The sequence below is a fragment of the Pan troglodytes genome, chromosome 9 (genome assembly GCF_028858775.2).
Source record: "Pan troglodytes isolate AG18354 chromosome 9, NHGRI_mPanTro3-v2.0_pri, whole genome shotgun sequence".
Classification (NCBI taxonomy): domain Eukaryota; kingdom Metazoa; phylum Chordata; class Mammalia; order Primates; family Hominidae; genus Pan; species Pan troglodytes.
Window position 1 is genome coordinate 10340625 of NC_072407.2, and position 18817 is coordinate 10359441.

The following is an 18817-nucleotide window of genomic DNA, read 5'->3' on the forward strand; positions in this document are numbered from 1 at the left end:
ATGCCTCAGCTATTTCATCTGTAAAATGGAAATAATAATAGTGTCTACCTCATAGGGATATTATATCGAATGGAATGATATGCATAGAGTGCCTGGCACAGTGCCTCACTCACAGTAAGTGTTCAATACATCATAAATTGGGAGGCAATACTAAGTGTTGTCAAGGTCTATACACTATAAAAAGAAAATATATAATACTGTCTTTATACCTCAGGGTAAGAAAAAATAAATAATATACAAAAACCACATGTCCTTGATGTGCTTTCAGCTAAAATTTAAATGTTCTGTAAGACAAATGAAACTATACATAAAATTAAAAGGCAACTAACTGGAAGGTGATATTTGCAACATAAAACAAAATGTTAGTATCTTGAATACATAGAGAATTTCTACAAATAAATACAGGGGAGAGGAATCCTAAATGACTAACAAATATATGAAAAAATATGTTAAAACGAGATAATACTTCTAATTAATTAAATTCACCTGAGCACCTGAACCAAAAAAAGAAAGAAAAATAAAAATAAATCAGATTCACAAAAACATAAGAGTCTGATAATATAGTGTTTTCAAGGATATTTTAAAAAACAGGATCTTTCATAAAATTGCTAGTGGGAATACAAATTGGAACAACTATTTTGAAGAGCAATTTGACAATACCTGCTAAAGATAAAAATGTACATGCCTTATGACCTAGCCATTCCAATTCTAGTTATATGCTCAAGAGAAGCTTTCACATATGTGAACATGGAGACATGTATAAAGATATCCATAGCAGTATACATAGCAAGATAACCAGAAACAGTTTGAACTCTATCAATGATAACTATTTGGCATAATCATATGCTATAAAACTACATAACAATTCAAAGGGATAATAAAGATCTGTTAATTCACATAAAAAGAACTCAAAAACTTAACTTGCTATATACAGTAGTAAATAATTTATGTAAACACTTAAAAGCACCAACTATTATAGCAAAAGCATTAAAAACCGAATCAGAAGAGTACACTCTACATTCATGATTATTATTGTTTCTAAGGTGAGAGAATGAGACACTACAGGGGATTAAAAAGATACATTTTTACCTGTAATTGTTACTGTCTTTATTAAAAAGGAATTGGAAGCAAGTAGGAAAAAGCGTTAATAACCGTCAGTTCTGGGTGTGTTGATACATGTGCATGTTCTTATTCTTTACACTTTTGTATCTACTTGTCACTTCTCGAAAATATGACAAAAAATAAAATACAAAAAAGCACATTATAGACCAGAGGATCAGTCATGAGGTTGCTGCAATATTCCACAATAAGGTTGTGAGGTGCAAAATAGGTCATATTATACTGGAGACAGAGAGGAGCCATATACAGGGCTCTTAAGCAGATAGGTCTTAGTGGCTGTTTGGATGTTTAGTTGGCTCAGGCTTCCATAACAAAATACCGTAGACTGGGTGGCTTAAACAACAGACATTTCTTCCTCACAGTTCTGAAGGTCAGCAAGCCCAGGATCAAGCTGCCAACAGATTAAGTTCCTAGTGAGGACTCTCTTACTGTTTACAGCATGCTGTCTTCTGTTTACAGTGTGCTGTCTTCTCACTGTGTCCTCACACAGTGTGGGAGGAGAGACACAGAGTATATCTCTCTCTCTTCCCCTTCCTATAAAGACACTAATCCCATTCATGAGGGCCCAACCCTCATGACCTCATCTAACCCTAATTACCTCCTGAAGGTCTCATCTGCAAATACCATACCCTTGGGGGTTGTGGCTGGAACATGTGAATTTAGTAGGGGGACACCAACATAACAAATGTAATGATGAGAGAGGCTGTTTACCCATCTGCAGTACTTTGCTTGATATGTAATGAGTTCTGAACAATGATTGCTGAATTCTGAGAATGACATTCGTACTTTTTGTGGTTGTAAGAGTCACTCATGCTATGTGAATTCAGAGGGAGGGAGATAATCATGGGAAAATATAGAAGTGTTATCTATTACCTCAGAGAACAACATCGGGGAATTAATTTCTTGAGCAATAACCTCAACCCAATCTCAACAAGGTGAGTCACTTCAAAAGTCCTCTTCTAAATGCTAGAGAACCTTACAGGGAACTACTTGTCTTCTATTTTTAAAAGTCATTGGAAGACCATCCCAGCAGTGTTCTCCTCAGCCACTACTGGTCAGAGAGGCTTAGTCAAAAACATCTCTTGAAGGAATAGAATGATTTGCTAAGTTAAGAGAGTATCAGGGTCCTAACCCAATTTTACAGGTATAGCGTTGCCCCGGAAACAAAGATGGCACTGTGACCTCGGCATGCATAGAGTCACTTCTATATATGGTCAAAGTTAGTGTCAGTCCCAGAGATTCTGGGATTGGAAGGAATGACCCTATTGCAGAGGAAGGAGACATGGATAAGGAGAGTAGACAAGATCGAAAGAGGTTTAATTAAAAACTAGATGTGATCTATTCCATACCCCTACCATAATCTGACTTCTGGAAGATCCCACTGTGATGGAGAGGGAGAACAATTCCCTTCTCAAATCTACAACCTCAATGCAAGCACATCTACTATCCTCCTAGGAACTGGGGATGCCCAGTGCTCCAGAGCTTTATGGAATACTAAGGACCTGCTCATGGAAGGGCTGGGAAGCATGAAGTAGAGGAGTAAAACTAATACTAGAAGAATGGGCATAGTGGTTCCACGACTCCTTCCACATCTTCATAGGGTAGGGCAAATCTGATCTTACAGGGTCTCTCTACCTCTCCTGAAACTGAGTGAAGGAGGCCTGGGCTACTATGCTACCATTAGTCACAAAAGGATCTCATACTGACCCAGGAATTGGGATTTGACAATTGAGTTTGCTTTAGTAGGTTTCCAGAAGAGGATTTAGTGCTGTACAACACCACGAGGACCCAAGATTTCTGATCTGTAATCTATCATGTAAAGTGATAAGCTACTCATATGTGTTCTTGCTCATGGATCATTTTAAGTGGAAAACAATAGAACAGGCCCACATGGAGCCAGCTGTTATCTAAGAACCCTATTCTATAGATGTTGGTGGTAGCTGCACTAGCCAAAAATGTGAGAAAATCAGAGTCAGTCTCCAGACAGAACCCTCCTATCCTATTTTTCTTGTCAGTCTAACAGCAACTAAGAAATCCAACAAGCCTCCCCTCTCCCTACCCCACCCAACTCCTCACAGAGAGCTGACACCCTGCTCTGGGGAGCAGGCTCTGGTATATAGCCCCCAGATCCCAGGTGTCAGATCCCCTCCTCTAATGGTCAACGTCACAGGAAAAGACCAGCCAGTTGGTTCCCAAGATGTGCTTAGATAGCTTCTATAAGTATGAACTGGAGCTTGGGAGACTAACCAAGGAACCTTCTAAAGACGAAGTCAATGATATCTCCCAGTGTATCTTGGATTACTGGAGAATGGGAAATGCATAACACAGTAGATTTCCAAGAACCCAATGACTTCAAATTTGGACTTTTTGGGCTTATGGATTCTGTAATTTACCTTACAAACAATCTTTGCACAAAGAGCAAGTGTCCAAGACAGTCAAAAGTTCCATTAGTGTTCTCTTGAAGCCAAGAGCACTTTTTCCTAACCCTCTCCTTCATGGCTCTTAACCCACTGCTCCCACCTGCTCAGTACTCCTCTCCTCCCTGAACTGATGACAGCTCACCATTTACTGCCAAATAATTACAGCTCTTTGTACATCTCTCCATTCAGCAATCCTAGGATCACCTGCCAATCCCAAAATCTCCTGAACTCCTTCTCCCAGGAATGGGTGCATTTTGCTCCAACTATTCTAAAAACTCATGTTCTAAACCTCAGCTACAATTTTTGAGGTAGTGGCTAACAGCAAGTATGCTAGAGCCAGACAGGGTTAGTATCCTAACTCTGCTATTTACTAGCTATATGACCTTCGCCAAGTTAACGTCTGTCTCTTAGTTTCTTTTGTAAAATGGAAGAAAGAATTGTGCCCACCTCAAATGACTGTTGTGAGGTCAAGGCTTAGAGCAGTGCATGTACACAGGAAACTCCACAAGACTTTTAACCACTACTATGATTCAGACATTTCCCTGACTCCCCCAGGAAGAGTGAAAGTCTTCTTTCTCTGTGCTGCCATCGTATCTGGTATTGACTTGAGTTAAGGCAATTACTTTAACAACCCTTCGACAACTGTTTAGATCACTGTGTCCATTAGACTGTGAACTCCTTGAGAGCAGCAGGGTCTTGTTATTGCCACTGTATTCTCACCACATGACACAAGGCCAGGCAGAAAAGAGATTCAACTAGTTCTGCTATAATGCTAGTTTTAAAATACAAATTGTTCAAAGACAATTGACATATGTATTAGAGGACTGAGAATAATGTGAATTTCATGTTTGCTTGCATGTAACTCCACTTCCAAGAAAGTAGGTGAACCCAGAAAACTGAACCCAGCTGAACTGAGCTGAGTAAGAAAGCTCAACATGCACACATGCACACCTCAAACATCGATCAGCTACTTCAGTTCACCACTTGCGTTATGAGCCACACCCATTCACATCTGGTATTACAACTTTCTGCCCAATTTCATTTTATTGGATTTATTTTTTAGAGACAGGGTCTTACTCTATCACCCAGGCTGGAGTGCATGGCATGATTATAGCTCACTGTAGCCTTGAACTCCTGGGATCAAGTGATCCTCCTGCCTCGGCCTCTCGAGTAGGTAGAAGTACCAGTGCACACCACCGTGGCTGGCTAATTTTTTAAATTTTTTTGTAGAGATGGGCTCTCACTGTGTTGCACGGACTGGTCTCCAACTCCTGGGCTCAAGTGATCTTCCCGTCTTGGCCTCCCAAAGTGCTGGGATTACAGGTGTGAGACACTGTGCCCAGCCCATCTTTTTTTTAAATGTGTCACTGATGAAGTTTTTGAGTGTTGTGCCCCTAACTTCATTTTTCCAATAGGCCCTGTGGTCTTTATTGTATGACTTTACATAGTGTGGTGAGTTTAAGTCTCCTTATAATAGAAAGAACTGTATTCAGTAGACTTGTGGTTGATGGTGAATAATTCTTTTTCTTCATGGATACCTAAAGCTCCTGAAACTGTAGGAGCCCCTATTAGTCAGCAAAAGCTGTTTGGACTAGCAGTCTGTCCCACACTTAAAAGCAATATATATTTATTCATAGCTAACTATATGCCAGACATTGTGGTAAGCAGTAGAGACACTGTAGCTAATAAAAAGCAATATCTGCAACTCTTTTTGTCTCGTGGGGAATTGAGAGACAAGAAATTACAACAGAGTGGGCTAGATGCTATTAAAGAATAAACCAAGGAATTTTCTCCCGGACTTCAGTGAGCCAGCAAAGACCTCCCTGAGAAAGTGTTCCTTGCCCAGATCTTTCCACCTGATAGTCTCTTTCCTGGCTTGCCCCCATCTCTGCCCCCTTACTCTACTTCCTGAGTCACCAGCCCATCAGCACTGAGCAAAGAGATACAAAACAGAGTTAATGTGGCACAGGTGGGAGGGAGAAAGGTCCTGAGGGAAGCAGGTAGAACAGCCACATAAAGAGCCCCACAGGCACTGATTAAAGCGAAGAGAAGCTGCCAACACACAGTGCTCGAGATCTTTCCCAGTCAAGCCTTCTGCTTGTGATTTCTTCCTCATTCATTTATCCATTCAACATATATTAAGCTTCTTAGGTGGGCTGGATCCCACCTAAGTCAATCTACTTGTCCTGCCTCCTCCAATGTCAGAGATGCTTCTTCCTCAGATGGCTGCTACTCTGAGTTGAGTGCCATTTTCTCCCTCTATGTCACCTCCACTCCCTCTGGCATGCCAGGAATGAGACTCTAGCGGGACCCACTTTTGTATCGGGAAGAAGGAAAGGAAACGGAGAAGAAAAGTCCCGTTTCATACTGCCATCTCTCTCTGTTGCTTCCCAGCCCCAACTTCCACTCTCCAGCTGGTGTTCAGCATCAAGTTCAGAACGTAAGCACCCTGCACCCCAAAAACCCAGCAAGTTTTCCCTTGCCACACCAAGCTCCCGGATTCACTCCAGATTCCATCTGCCTCCCACTACGGTTTCTCCCTTTCTTTATACTCTGCCTCCTCTCTTCCTGGATGGTTGGTGCTGAGAATGGGCAATTGCTCAGAGCTGGGCAAACCTTAATATCACTGTACCCACCAGCCCTATACAGCTGAAGAAGCTGAGGTCCAGAGATCTTGCCCAAGGATACACAAGCAGGGACAGGACAGCCGGAAGCCTGATTCCCCACCCTGCCCCCAGCACTGGCTTTCTCCTCATATAGAGACTGAGACTGACTCTATTTGGACCCTGAGGAAGAAAAGTATTCATCTCCACTCCACCCTCTGCTGACATCCAATTAGAAGGCTCTCTCAGGCTATCTATACCAACCACTGCAGCAGGCAGCCTCTTCCTCACTACCCCTTCCTCCCACTACAATACATATAGACTTTTAGGAGCAAAGGATTCTCCTATCTTAGCTAGAATCGCGACCTTAATTATCCATCCAAACCCCCCTAACCAAAAGTTATAAACCTGTGATCCTCCCAGCCCTGCACTACTCCTACACATATGCCATGGATGGGTTTGTGCCACTGTGACACCCCCAAAATCTCTCCCCTTATCTTTCCTGTCAGGAGTCATGCCCCCATGAGCCCTCAAGTTGTGCCCACCACAGAATGGCAGAAACTCTACAACTCAATTCCACCTTCCTACGCCCAACCTTCTTCATACTGACTGGCTTTCCAGGGCTAGGAAGTGCCCAGACTTGGCTGACACTGGTCTTTGGGCCCATTTATCTGCTGGCCCTGCTGGGCAATGGAGCACTGCTGGCAGTGGTGTGGATAGACTCCACACTGCACCAGCCCATGTTTCTACTGTTGGCCATCCTGGCAGCCACAGACCTGGGCTTAGCCACATCTATAGCCCCAGGGTTGCTGGCTGTGCTGTGGCTTGGGCCCCGATCTGTGCCATATGCTGTGTGCCTGGTCCAGATGTTCTTTGTACATGCACTGACTGCCATGGAATCAGGTGTGCTTTTGGCCATGGCCTGTGATCGTGCTGCAGCAATAGGGCGTCCACTGCACTACCCTGTCCTGGTCACCAAAGCCTGTGTGGGTTATGCAGCCTTGGCACTGGCACTGAAAGCTGTGGCTATTGTTGTACCTTTCCCACTGCTGGTGGCAAAGTTTGAGCACTTCCAAGCCAAGACCATAGGCCATACCTATTGTGCACACATGGCAGTGGTAGAACTGGTGGTGGGTAACACACAGGCCAACAACTTATATGGTCTGGCACTTTCACTGGCCATCTCAGGTATGGATATTCTGGGTATCACTGGCTCCTATGGACTCATTGCCCATGCTGTGCTGCAGCTACCTACCCTGGAGGCCCGTGCCAAGGCCTTTGGTACATGTAGTTCTCACATCTGTGTCATTCTGGCCTTCTACATACCTGGTCTCTTCTCCTACCTCACACACCACTTTGGTCATCACACTGTCCCAAAGCCTGTGCACATCCTTCTCTCCAACATCTACTTGCTGCTGCCACCTGCCCTCAACCCCCTCATCTATGGGGCCCGCACCAAGCAGATCAGAGACCGACTCCTGGAAACCTTCACATTCAGAAAAAGCCCGTTGTAATGTCCAGTGGTAACAATGGAGCCTAAGAGTGGAGGTGAGGGGACAATCGGAGGGGAGTCTGGGGGTGTGGATCATGTTATTTTCATCCCACTGCATATGACTGTTATCATCATTTAACAGGTACTTGCTGTGGAGTCCCTATGTGCAACACTGGCATCTGTAGACTTTGACTTAAACATGTATTCTGCTTGGGAGGAGGCAGGAGGTAGAGGTCAGGGGGCTACACTACCATGCAGGAAAAATTAGTGAAGGACCATAATAAACAAGATCTAACAACTCCCTTTCCTGCTCCCCACCTCCATTATTTCAACCTAAGTCTGCCCATGTTTCCACACAAAAGCTCCTCTATAGATCCCAAACTTGAGGGAAGTGCTTGGCACTGCCGCAGAGGGTGGCGCTGTCCCTGGAGTCAAGTGCTTGGGTACCTGTCTGAAATCACAGCCCTCTCTACTCCTGGAGCCAGATTCTGTTTTCAGACTGCCCTCAGGAAACGAGTTCTACAGGCTAATCTCCTACCTTCCGATAAACTAAATAATGTGCCCTGTGGTACCAATTTGGCCACTTCAAATTCAAAGAATCCTCTTTTGGTCTCATGTGTAATTACTATTCTTCCTTCTCCCAACTCCCACCAAAGCCCCCAAAATTAACAGCTGTAACTTCTCCCCTGTGACTGCAGCTGCAGAGGTCAGGGGTCCACTGAAAGAAATGTTGATATCCCAGAAAATCACTGCAGCCACATCACCTGATTGCCTGAGGCTGAATTACTACGGTTTCTTGTCAATGTGCCCTTCTGTGCACCCTCAACAAGAAGGTACAATCCCCAAATAAAATCCCCATAGGCACCCCCATTTGTCTTGGCCAACATCATTAGAAGCACATGATGTTAGTGCAATATGATGAAATGAAACATTTCACACTTCTGTAACTGCCAGGGCAGCAAGAACAGGAAGTGTGGTGGTGTTGCCCAACAGGGGATTCATTTTCAGCTAAGACACCACACTGGAAGGGACATTACATAACAAAGGTCTTTAATACTATCACGGAGCTTAGAATAAGTATAATCTGACAGAAGGCAGGGAGTCACCGTTATGAGATCAGAAAAAGCTGCAGACTGCAAAGGCAAACCCAAGCTCTCCAGGAAAACGATCATAACCACAGGTATTAGAGTTAGCCATGAAAACCTGAAGCCAGGAGCAACCCAGTCCACTCAGCACAGATAGCTGGACCAAGATGGACCACGGAACACCACACAGAAGAGGAGACTGCAGGTCAGAAAAAGCAGATGATGCCATCTCCGGTGCCACACTGGGTCTTAGCAGGTCATCAATAACAAGGACTAAAGAGCCCAGAAGCTCTGCATGATTTTCAGAGGCATCATCACACTGCATGCAAGTAGATACAGAGGAAATCTACAGTCAACCCAAGTGTGGGCTCATTCATTCTCAAGACTAATTTTTTTCATGAAGTTCTGGGTTTAACTGGCCTCCAAGCAATGATTTTGCAGATAACTGTGACACAATTCTAATCCTAATGAGTCACAAGTCTTGAAGATGTTCATATCCTTCTCTTACTCTAAATTCCCCTTTATTGTAGTGAGCTGTGATCACACCACTGCACACCAGCCTGGTGACAGTGAGACCTTGTCTCAAAAATAAGTAAGTTCCCCCTTAATAAATCTATCCTAAGAAAATAATTGAGATGTGAACAAGCATATATGCAGTAAAATATTTATTGATTATAAATAAATATATGTGTGATAATCCTGTGTCTCACATACATACAGGTATACCATTTTTTGCCTTTCCCCTCTGATACATGAAAGGGAAATCATCTGCAGCCAACGTTCATAAACAATGAATTCTGTCACCCTCCCACCACAGGAAGACTCTCTTCTAAGGCACCTTCAACCCCTGGTTGTGCACAACTTTTCAAGGTAGCTGGTTCCAGAGCTGTGCGTTGTCCATTGTAGCAACTTTCTTCCTTCAAGCTAAAAATCCACTCCCTTAGACATTTGTATCTTGTTCCAAATTGAGATTGCATACATACCTACCATATGATGTGTTTCAAGAGCTTTACCACACTCTCATTCCTCATGACAACCTGAGAATTAATTATAAGCCCACAATCCCTCATCCATAATTCCAAAATAAAACTCTGAAGAAACAATATTTTTTTATAACTTTGGCCCAAAAGCTGACATCTCAACCATCATGATCCTATTTATAATCTTTATTTATCTTATTTAGTGTAAATGTTCATACATCTAACTTCAGAAATGTTGATGTTTGATTATAGGGCACTGTCCTGAATCCCACTGGGGTATTCCTTAATATATGATATATATATCATATTCCTTTTCTATAATCTGAAAAAAAACTGAATTCCAAAATATCTGCCCCTAAAAGTTTCAAATAAGGTATGAGGAGTCTGTGTGATTATCCTTGAAGTCTGAGAGACATGAAGAGACTTGTTAGGGCTCTTTATCACTCTAAAGTCTTTGCTGTCAATACTATTCTATACTGCCCTACAGGTTCATACTAAGAACCTCGTGTTCTCTGGATAAAAAGATCCATCTGTTTATTCCCCCCATGCTCTCCATTCAGACCACCCTCAGATACCCTGCAGATGGTCTGTCTCTCATGCCATACCAGAGGCAAATCCTATAAGCAGGATATGGCCCAAAGAACGCAACCCTTAGGCTCATGATCTCCATCCAGGACCAAGTTGTCATCCATTTTCCTTTAATAACTTTTAGTTTCAGTCTCTCTCTGAGTCAAAAGGAAAGACCGACTTACTTAGTGTTGGGGTAGATCAGTAGGGAATTTAGGGATCCTAGGGAATCATGATAATCAGGCAGCAGAAGAATGTATGGGCTTCTAACTGAGGAGTAATCAGTCAGAAGTTTTCAGTCACAATTTCCCCTCTGAGCCCCTAAAAAGTCCTAAAGAGATCCTCCTCGTCCTTTTTTTTTTTTTTTTTGTATAAATTTGAAGGGTACAAGTGCAATTCTGCTATATGCATAGACTGCATAGTGGTAAAGTCACCACAGTCCACCATCCCTGCACCTACCTCATCCCTCCCCTTCTCATTCTGGAATCACCTCGGGATCTGGATGTACACCATTCTCTATCAGTCACTCTCATTGTCTCTGTACCACTGCATCTCTGTCTCCTTGCACCATTTGTCAGTTTTATCCCATATCGACGTCTCTTGTCCTTGTGTATGTCTCTCTCTTGCTCTATCTCCACCTGCCTCACTCAGAATTCTTTCCTGGAGAGAACAGAGGTGCAGCTATACTATACCAGGTGACCTCTTTTTGTCAACCATAATCAAAATGTGCTAAAGGAAGGAATTTGGTTTCACTTGTCTTAATAAGAAACTTGGGGTTTCTGATTCGGCCCATCGTGGCTCCTCTCTTATCCTGCCCATTTCCTTTTCACTAAACCACTTGGTACTTTCCATCTGGCAGACACTCCTCCCACCACACACTAAAGTGAGCCAAAGGAACGTATTGGTTAAAGGTTCAGTCAAGCAGACTTTTACCTGAATCCTAGATCCTCTATAAACTCACCATATGCTTTGGAGTAATTATTTAACCTCTCTGAACCTGTTTCTTTGCTTGTAAAATGAGATAATAGTAGTAACTACTTCAAGAGGATACCAAATGGATTAATATAATGAATTCAAAGTATTTTGCACAGCTCCTAGCACAAAAGAGCTCAACATTAATATTTGGCATAATTCCTCTCCTGGAAATATTTGATATTAATTCCTCTCTTGGAAAATAGGACCACACCCACTGTAAAACCTTTGCTCAAAGACCCAGCACCCATATCCATAGCTTTATCTAAGGAGACCTGCCCTCCCGAGGCCAGTTACATCTCCTTTAGGAAAATTTTACTAACACTCTTTCCCACCACTGCAGGACCTTTGCCTATGCCCCCACTCATACCACCTCAGCCAGCTCAGATGACAGCCAACTTTGTGCGACTGCTCTACAGAGCTATGCCGGGCTGGGCTAGGGGAGGATACCTCCTACACACAAGAGGTATTCCTGGGCACAAAGGAGACTCTCCAGAGGGACTCAGAGAAAGGACTCCTTGAACAGATAAGGTACGGAGTAGAAAAGTTAACTACAGGAAAGGCTCTCTAGAATGGTTCTTCTTTAGCAAACACAGTTGAGATCTCTGGACAAAGATGCAAAGGAGATAACACATAGCTAATATTCCAGCTCTTATCTAGCTACTAGGCACAAATCAGACTAGGACAGGGAGTGGAGCATGAAGAAATTTTTTCTCAAATTTACCTGGGTAATTCTGGCTTCCTGAAAATTCTCTCGTTACTAAGGCAACATTATCCCAATTATATTCTTACCCTCCACATTGTCACACTGCTCAGCACAGCAACCTCCTACACACACCTGGTTTTCATTGCAATTGTAACCCACCCATTAATAATGGTTTTCAACGTAAGTTATGCATTAAAATTGCCTGAAGAGCTTTTAGAAATTGTGATGCCCAGGCACACCCCAGATCAATTAAATCAGAATCTCTGGCACCAGTAATTGATCCAGGCAACAGTAATTTTTAAGCTCCCAGGCAATTCCAAAGTGCAGCCAAGGCTGGGACCACTGCTTGGTTCTCAGTATAAGCCCTGACTTATACTGCATACTATATAGATAGTCATGCATTGCTTAACAACAGGGTATGTTCTGAGAAATGCATCCTTAGGCAATTTTATCATTGCGCAAACATCATAGAGTGTACTTACACAAACCTAGATGGTATAGCCTACTACACAGCTAGGCTCTATGGTATAGCCTATTGCTCTTGGGCTACAAATCTGTACAGCATGTTACTGTAGTGAATACTATATGAAATTGTAACACAATGGTATTTGTGTATCAAAATATACCTAAACATAGAAAAAGTAAAGTAAAAACATGGCATTATACTCTTATGGTGTCAGACCACTGTCAGTCACATATCATTTTCCAAAACACTGTTAGGTGGCTCATAACTATACTTCTCCCATGTCCTTTAGGACCCCAATCCAACCTCACAGAGAAGCATCTGCAGCTAAGATAGTAAATTGCTTCAGAGATGCTGCTGAAGGGAGGAGAGGCCTGATCCTGTTTCCTTAAAGAACTCAGACCAAGAACTACACACACACATACACATATACAAACACACCCTAACAGACCCTGCATTTTCTTCCCCTAATGCAGGAGGATGGATAGGTGACTCAAGAGTAAGAATTACAGACTGCAGTGAAGCTAGGAAAGTCACTGTCCTCCCCCTATCCAAGGTACAATTATCTAGCAGGACCTCTATGATGTCATGCAGTGGTTTAGGGCCCAAGACCTCAGGTCTCACCTCCCTGGGCCGCCTGGGGTTCCTGCAGCAGCCACTGCCCTGCCCAATCCCTCCCATACCCCACCATGTTGGTGGGTACCCCCAACCTGCTGACACTGGATGAAGCTGATGCCACCTGGACCCTCATCAAGGATAAGGTAGGTAAAGTAAGGAGGCTAAAGAGGAAGCAACGAAGTGTGACCTGCATGGGTCTCAGCAGCTTGTGAGTAGGAAGGGGTGGGAAGTCTGAAAACAATAATAACCAACATTTACTCACTGCTTCCATATGTGCCAGGCACTGCAGTAAAGTTATTGGCACGAACTGCCCCATTTAATGACAACTACAAAAACAGTAAAAAAGGTTCACTGAAAAGCAATGTATAGGGAATTATGAGCAAAGAGGAGACACGCTCAGTCAGGGGTGAGACAGGAGATCAGGAAGGCTTCCTGGAAAGCGTGACATTCTAGCTAGGCAAGCAGGAGTTATTTACACAAAGAGGGAGAGGAGAACCTGACAAAAAAAGTCTTAATAAATACCTGAATTAATGAGCATGGGGGGGTGGTGAGTGTATAGTAATTTAATAGTAATTAAATGTAGAGTATTTGTAAAAACAAGGAGAGGAAAAAGAACAACTCATATTTGAGAACTCCTAATAAACTTCCAGAGCAGAGTTCAAAGAAGCAGTGGTAAAAATAAAGCCAAAGAGATACAGGGGCTAGTCTTAGAACCTGGACTTCCTATAGAACCAGCTTCCTATAGAATCTGAACTTTATCTGAAACTCTTTCACAGATCTCCTCCACCTTAACTTCCACAAAATAAGAAATTTGGATTTTGAGGCAAATTTGTATATTTTAAGGAACAGGACAATCTCAGCTGTATCTGGGTTGCAGATATCCAACAAATCCTACCAAATCACTTTTCAGCTGCAGACTGGAAATTTCAGATCAGAGAATTTAGAATCAGATTCTATGTGATTTGAAGGAAGGTGAATTTAAAACATTCATAGAAGTCAGCCTACCAGGCTTAAAAAAAAAAAAATCTTAAAGCAGTGCCTACCACACTCAAAGAAGATTTAATGGCATGCTGCTTCCATTCCAAATAGGGTAGCTGCTTACCACAAAGGCCAGCTTCCCAGGGAAGAAAAACTGGAGAGCTCAAGGTCTTCCCAAGTATTAGAGCAACTGGTTTCAGCAGTGTAGAAGGTTGGTCCTGGACTAGATCAAGCAGAATTAGATTGAAAATAAACAGTCTCCCACTATTAGAAAGCTATGCCATCTCTGAGTATCAGAAAAACTCACTATCCTATTTAAATTGAAAATTGTCAGGAAAATCGGGGTAGAGATATGCAGGATAAATCACTGGCATTACGGGGCAAATTCAAGGATTAGGTCACCTTTAAGTGACCTGGTTTCCTGTGTCCAAAACCACGGACAGTTTACTGAACATATGGTAAAAACATTTGGCTAAACAGAATTTGGCTCAAGAGCTCCACATTCAGAATTCGAAGCAACCAAGAGACATCTAGGAAAACAATATTCCACCATCACTTTCCTGGGATGCCCCTGGAAAACCTAAATTTGTGGGCCTAAGGTCCATATAATTTCTATCCAGAAGCAGAAGTTCAGTAGGAGCACATAGTCGTCTTAAATAGTGATTCTACCAAGAACACAGTCTCCCTAACAAAGAACCGAGCTCCTTATTTTTCCTATTTTAGGATAACCACTGTGGCTGTCAAGGTTAAGGAGGGTTAGAATTAGGCAACTTAATGCCTGTCAGCATATAGGAAGAGCGTATGGGGAATAAAGAGCCTCCAGCTAAACCAGAGATTCACCCTTTTAGCAGAAACTTGGATAATAAGCACCAGATATATTAAATGTCACACTCCTATCAGAGGGGCCTCTTCTAGAGACACTCCCATTTGTCTTATTTGTGTAGGATCCTTGACACCAAAGGAGCAGTTAGTGTGAGATTCTGATGTCATGCTTGGTGCCTCTGAGTTCATGGTCATGGGGCAAAGCATTGCATCCAAAAATGTCAACCCACCAGTGTTCTGCTCTCTCCCTGGAAACGCAACTGGTCCTTCTCGGAGCCCCACCCAAAAGGAAGTGTTTTCCAGTGAAGCAAAGGAGAAGGAATGATGGGAAACTGTCCCATGCAGACCACAAAAGAACATCAGTTATTCCTTCAGCCAGGTGACAAGACAGTAGTCTACAAGCTACCTCAGCTTATCCAAGGTGCCGATGCAACTCCATAGTTAGCTACCTTCCTCTTATGCTAGGAGGCAGTACTTCCAAAACAGCTTTGTAGAAAAAGCAGATCAGCCTTAAGGAGCCACTGGTGAATTCTACCAGAAGGCCAACAAAGAGGGCAATGCCATCAGTAGGGGCATAGATGTGCGAAATTTGGTCCTGGAGGTAGGGAGTAGAGTACAGCACTGTAAGCACTGGGCTCAAATATAAGAGATGCCCAAAGAGGAAATTCTGTGTGCCCTTGCTCCCAAGTAGAGCAGAGAACCAGAAACATCAGCCACAAAATCCTGAATGGGTTGAAACCATACTTAAGTACAATTACTAGAGAGGCTCTTATAGGTTTCCCAATTAGTCATGAAATAAACTTTCCAGGGTTACCAACCCCAAAAAGGCCATGATGAAACAAACAAACAAACAAACAAACCACACACACACACACACGATTAACTAAAATCCCTGAAATTATACCGTAACTAACATTATAAAGATGAGGCCTCAAATTCCCTACAAGAACTACCCCTTGCAGCTAGGGTAGAAGGCATATACTATGAGGTAAGAGATATGGTATAAGAATGGACATTCCAAATCTATTTCTGCGTAACCTACTATTGATTAAAGACATCACCCATGTAACCAGTCACCTAAGAAGAATCCTTAAAGATTCTTTTCTCTTTTTCTTGAGACTCTGTTGAGTGCAGTGGTGCCATCTCGGCTCACTGCAACCTCCGCTTCCCAGGTTCAAGCAATTCTCCTGCCTCAGTATCATGAGTAGCTGGGATTACAGGCGTGTGCCACCACACCCAGCTAATTTTTCTATTTTTAGTAGAGACAGGGTTTCACCATGTTGGTCAGGATGGTCTCCAACTCCTGACCTCAGGTGATCCACCCGTCTCGGCCTCCCAAAGTGCTGGGATTATAGGCATGAGCCAGCGTGCACGGCCGAGGATTCTTTTTTCCCTACCTCCTGAGTGACTAAGTTCTACTAATTCTATAACCTAAATATCTCTAATATCTTCCCCCACTATTTTAGTTCAGGACCTTATTATGCCTTGCCTGGAGTATTGCAATACTCTTATTTTATGCCTTCCTATTAAAAATTAGCTTTCTGGCCAGGCGCGGTGGCTCACATCTGTAATCTCAACACTTTGGGAGGCTGAGGCAGGCGGACTGCCTGAGCTCAGGAGTTCAAAACCAGCCTGGGCAACAGAGTGAAACCCCATCTCTACTAAAAATACAAAAAACTAACCAGATGTGGTGGTGGGTGCCTGTAGTTCCAGCTACTTGGGAGGCTGAGCCAGGACAATCACTTGAACCCAGGAGGCATAGGTTTCAGTGAGCCGAGATCGCACCACTGTACTCCAGCCTAGGCGACGAAGGAGACTCAACTCAAAAAAAAAAAAAAAATGGCTTTCAGAAACACCTATCTGATCCTGTTCCTCCTACCCAGAGGCCTTTAAGTGGCTTCCCACTGCCTTCAGGACAAAATTCACTTGACATACACACAAGCCTTTCATAATCTAGTTCCTGTGTTCCTTTCCCTCCTCATACCATACATACCAGCAATATAAAATTATGTGTTCCTAAATGTGCCCCCCTTGATTTGTAAATTCAAGTTTTTTCACCGACTGACTCTTATGCCTGAATTGACCATTCTCCTACCTAGATAATTGCTTCAAAACTCAAGTATCACCATCTAGAAACCTTCCTTGATCCTCTTTCCATGAAAGGTAAAGACTGTTCAATCACTTCTTGTCTCCTTCACACCTTGCTCTCTATTAATATTTTACATAGCAGACTGTTTACATTTTTGTGTTCTCCAGTAGACTAAACTATATTAGGACAAAGACAAAGTCTCATTCTTTTATGTTTTCCCAGTACTTAGATAGTTTGACACGTAAACATTCAATGTTTTGCTGCAGGAGAGCTGGGAGATAAGCAGAAAGCATAAATCTGAACACATTATAGAGATGTAACTGAACGTGAACCTGGGGGTCAATTTAAAGTAGGCAACCAGTTAACTTCTGACCCTAAGTCCCTGACCTATAAACTGGCCACCTGCAGGTCATCGAGGAGCACTTTGGGCCCAATGCAGTAGCAGTACCTTTCCTGTCAGATGCAGCCTGCTATGACCTACTGGGTGTGCTGGTAAAACAGTCCCGCCCAGCCCATACCCGCCTGGCTTTGCCAGGTCGGCAGGGCCGGAGGGCACTGAAACCAGTGGGGCCACTACCAAGCCTCCTGGAGCAGGCAGGATCTGAGGGTGCCTTCGCCCACTGCACTCGGGAATACTCACCAAATGGCCGAGCAGAGAGAGCCTATGAAGAGACGCGAATGTTGGATGGACAGCCCTGCAAGATCCGCCTACATATGGGTGACCTGCGCAAGAAGGTTGCCTTCCTGTTGCTGCCACCAGGGCAGGTGAGCCTACAGCAGACTCTTCCCTGGCTCCGAAGCACCCACAGCATCTATGTCATCTACCAGGTCTTCTCTTGTTCCTGGCTGCAGCTGGGGCTGATGTCTACAGCCCGTGAGCCCCAGCTCCTCCGGCTACTTCGGTCATTACCTGTTGCCTTCTCCTGCCTCAAGTTTTCACTGCAGTCTAAGGGCGTGCTGGGACCACAGAAGCCTCTCACTAAAGACCCATTGCCCCATGGGGCCAACTGGGTCAGACCCAACCTCAGCATCATGCCGCCTCTGGCCCCCACATCAGCACCTGCTGATGCAACTGAAGCTGCTGATGTGCCCCCACCTGTCCCAGCCCCACCTACGCCACCTCCCCAGGAAGGGCCAGAGGACAAACCCACCAGATTCTCCTACAAGGGCCGAAACCCCTTCCGGAGGGGGCCCCAGATACTGTCAGGTACTACTAGGGGAAATGATGATGAGATGGATGGGAGGGACAAAGTGAAGGAGGGAGAAGGCATGAGAATTAAGTATGTGGGGAATCCATTACTCAGCACAGGGCTCTGGTGAAAGAGATGGAATGAGGGAGCCTGGGGAGGGTCAGATGGAATGAGGAGGCCCTAGGAAGGGGATTGGGATGGCACAGAGGACCAGAGGGAAAAGCTAGGGGGGAAAAAGACCAGCCATGAGTCAAGCTGTGACTATCCCCAACCCTGGCAGAGAACTGGCTCTTCAGCCCCCGCAGCCCTCCACCAGGAGCCCAGGGTGGGGGCCCCAGGGACCCCGACGGGCACTCCATGTCCCTGCCCCTGCTGCAGGGTCTATCCTCAGAGTTCGACAGTGACAACTGAAGCTGAAGCAAAAGATTCCGGGGGCAAAGCCCCCAAGATCTGGCATAGGGGTACTGGTCTCTAATAAACATCAGCTGCTGCTCCCCCAAACCATCCTGGGCCCATGCTGCTTATTCCTTCTGGGATCCAGAGAAGAGGGAAGAGTCCCTTCACCCTCTAAGGGCATAAGGGGTACCTTGAAACCTTGGCAGCAATGTCCTTACCAAAGAGAAAATACTTCTGACCACCTCCCCCACTATGTACAACCTTTTCTGGGGCCCCAGCCCCACAGAAAAAAATGGGAAAGAAAAATGAGCACAGAA

At 44.0% G+C, this 18817-nt stretch overlaps 2 protein-coding genes across 3 annotated transcripts; both read left to right on the forward strand.

Annotated features, from left to right (window-relative positions):
• The first annotated feature begins 6673 nt into the window (after positions 1-6673).
• Positions 6674-7656, forward strand: OR52W1 (olfactory receptor family 52 subfamily W member 1). Its single transcript, XM_054661981.2, has one exon. It carries the CDS (start codon positions 6694-6696, stop codon positions 7654-7656), a length of 963 nt encoding a protein of 320 aa, XP_054517956.2. The 5' UTR covers positions 6674-6693.
• Positions 7657-12999: 5343 nt separating this feature from the next.
• Positions 13000-18605, forward strand: C11H11orf42 (chromosome 11 C11orf42 homolog). Of its 2 annotated transcripts, none has more exons than XM_001163901.8 (3): positions 13000-13168; positions 17323-18121; positions 18385-18605. In XM_001163901.8, the coding sequence occupies exons 1-3, from the start codon at positions 13097-13099 to the stop codon at positions 18513-18515; spliced, it is 1002 nt and encodes a 333-aa protein (XP_001163901.4). In that variant the 5' UTR covers positions 13000-13096; the 3' UTR covers positions 18516-18605. The 2 variants fall into 2 exon arrangements, with proteins under 2 accessions (XP_001163901.4, XP_016775747.2); XM_016920258.4 differs by having other exon boundaries at positions 18483-18605.
• Positions 18606-18817: the final 212 nt, after the last annotated feature.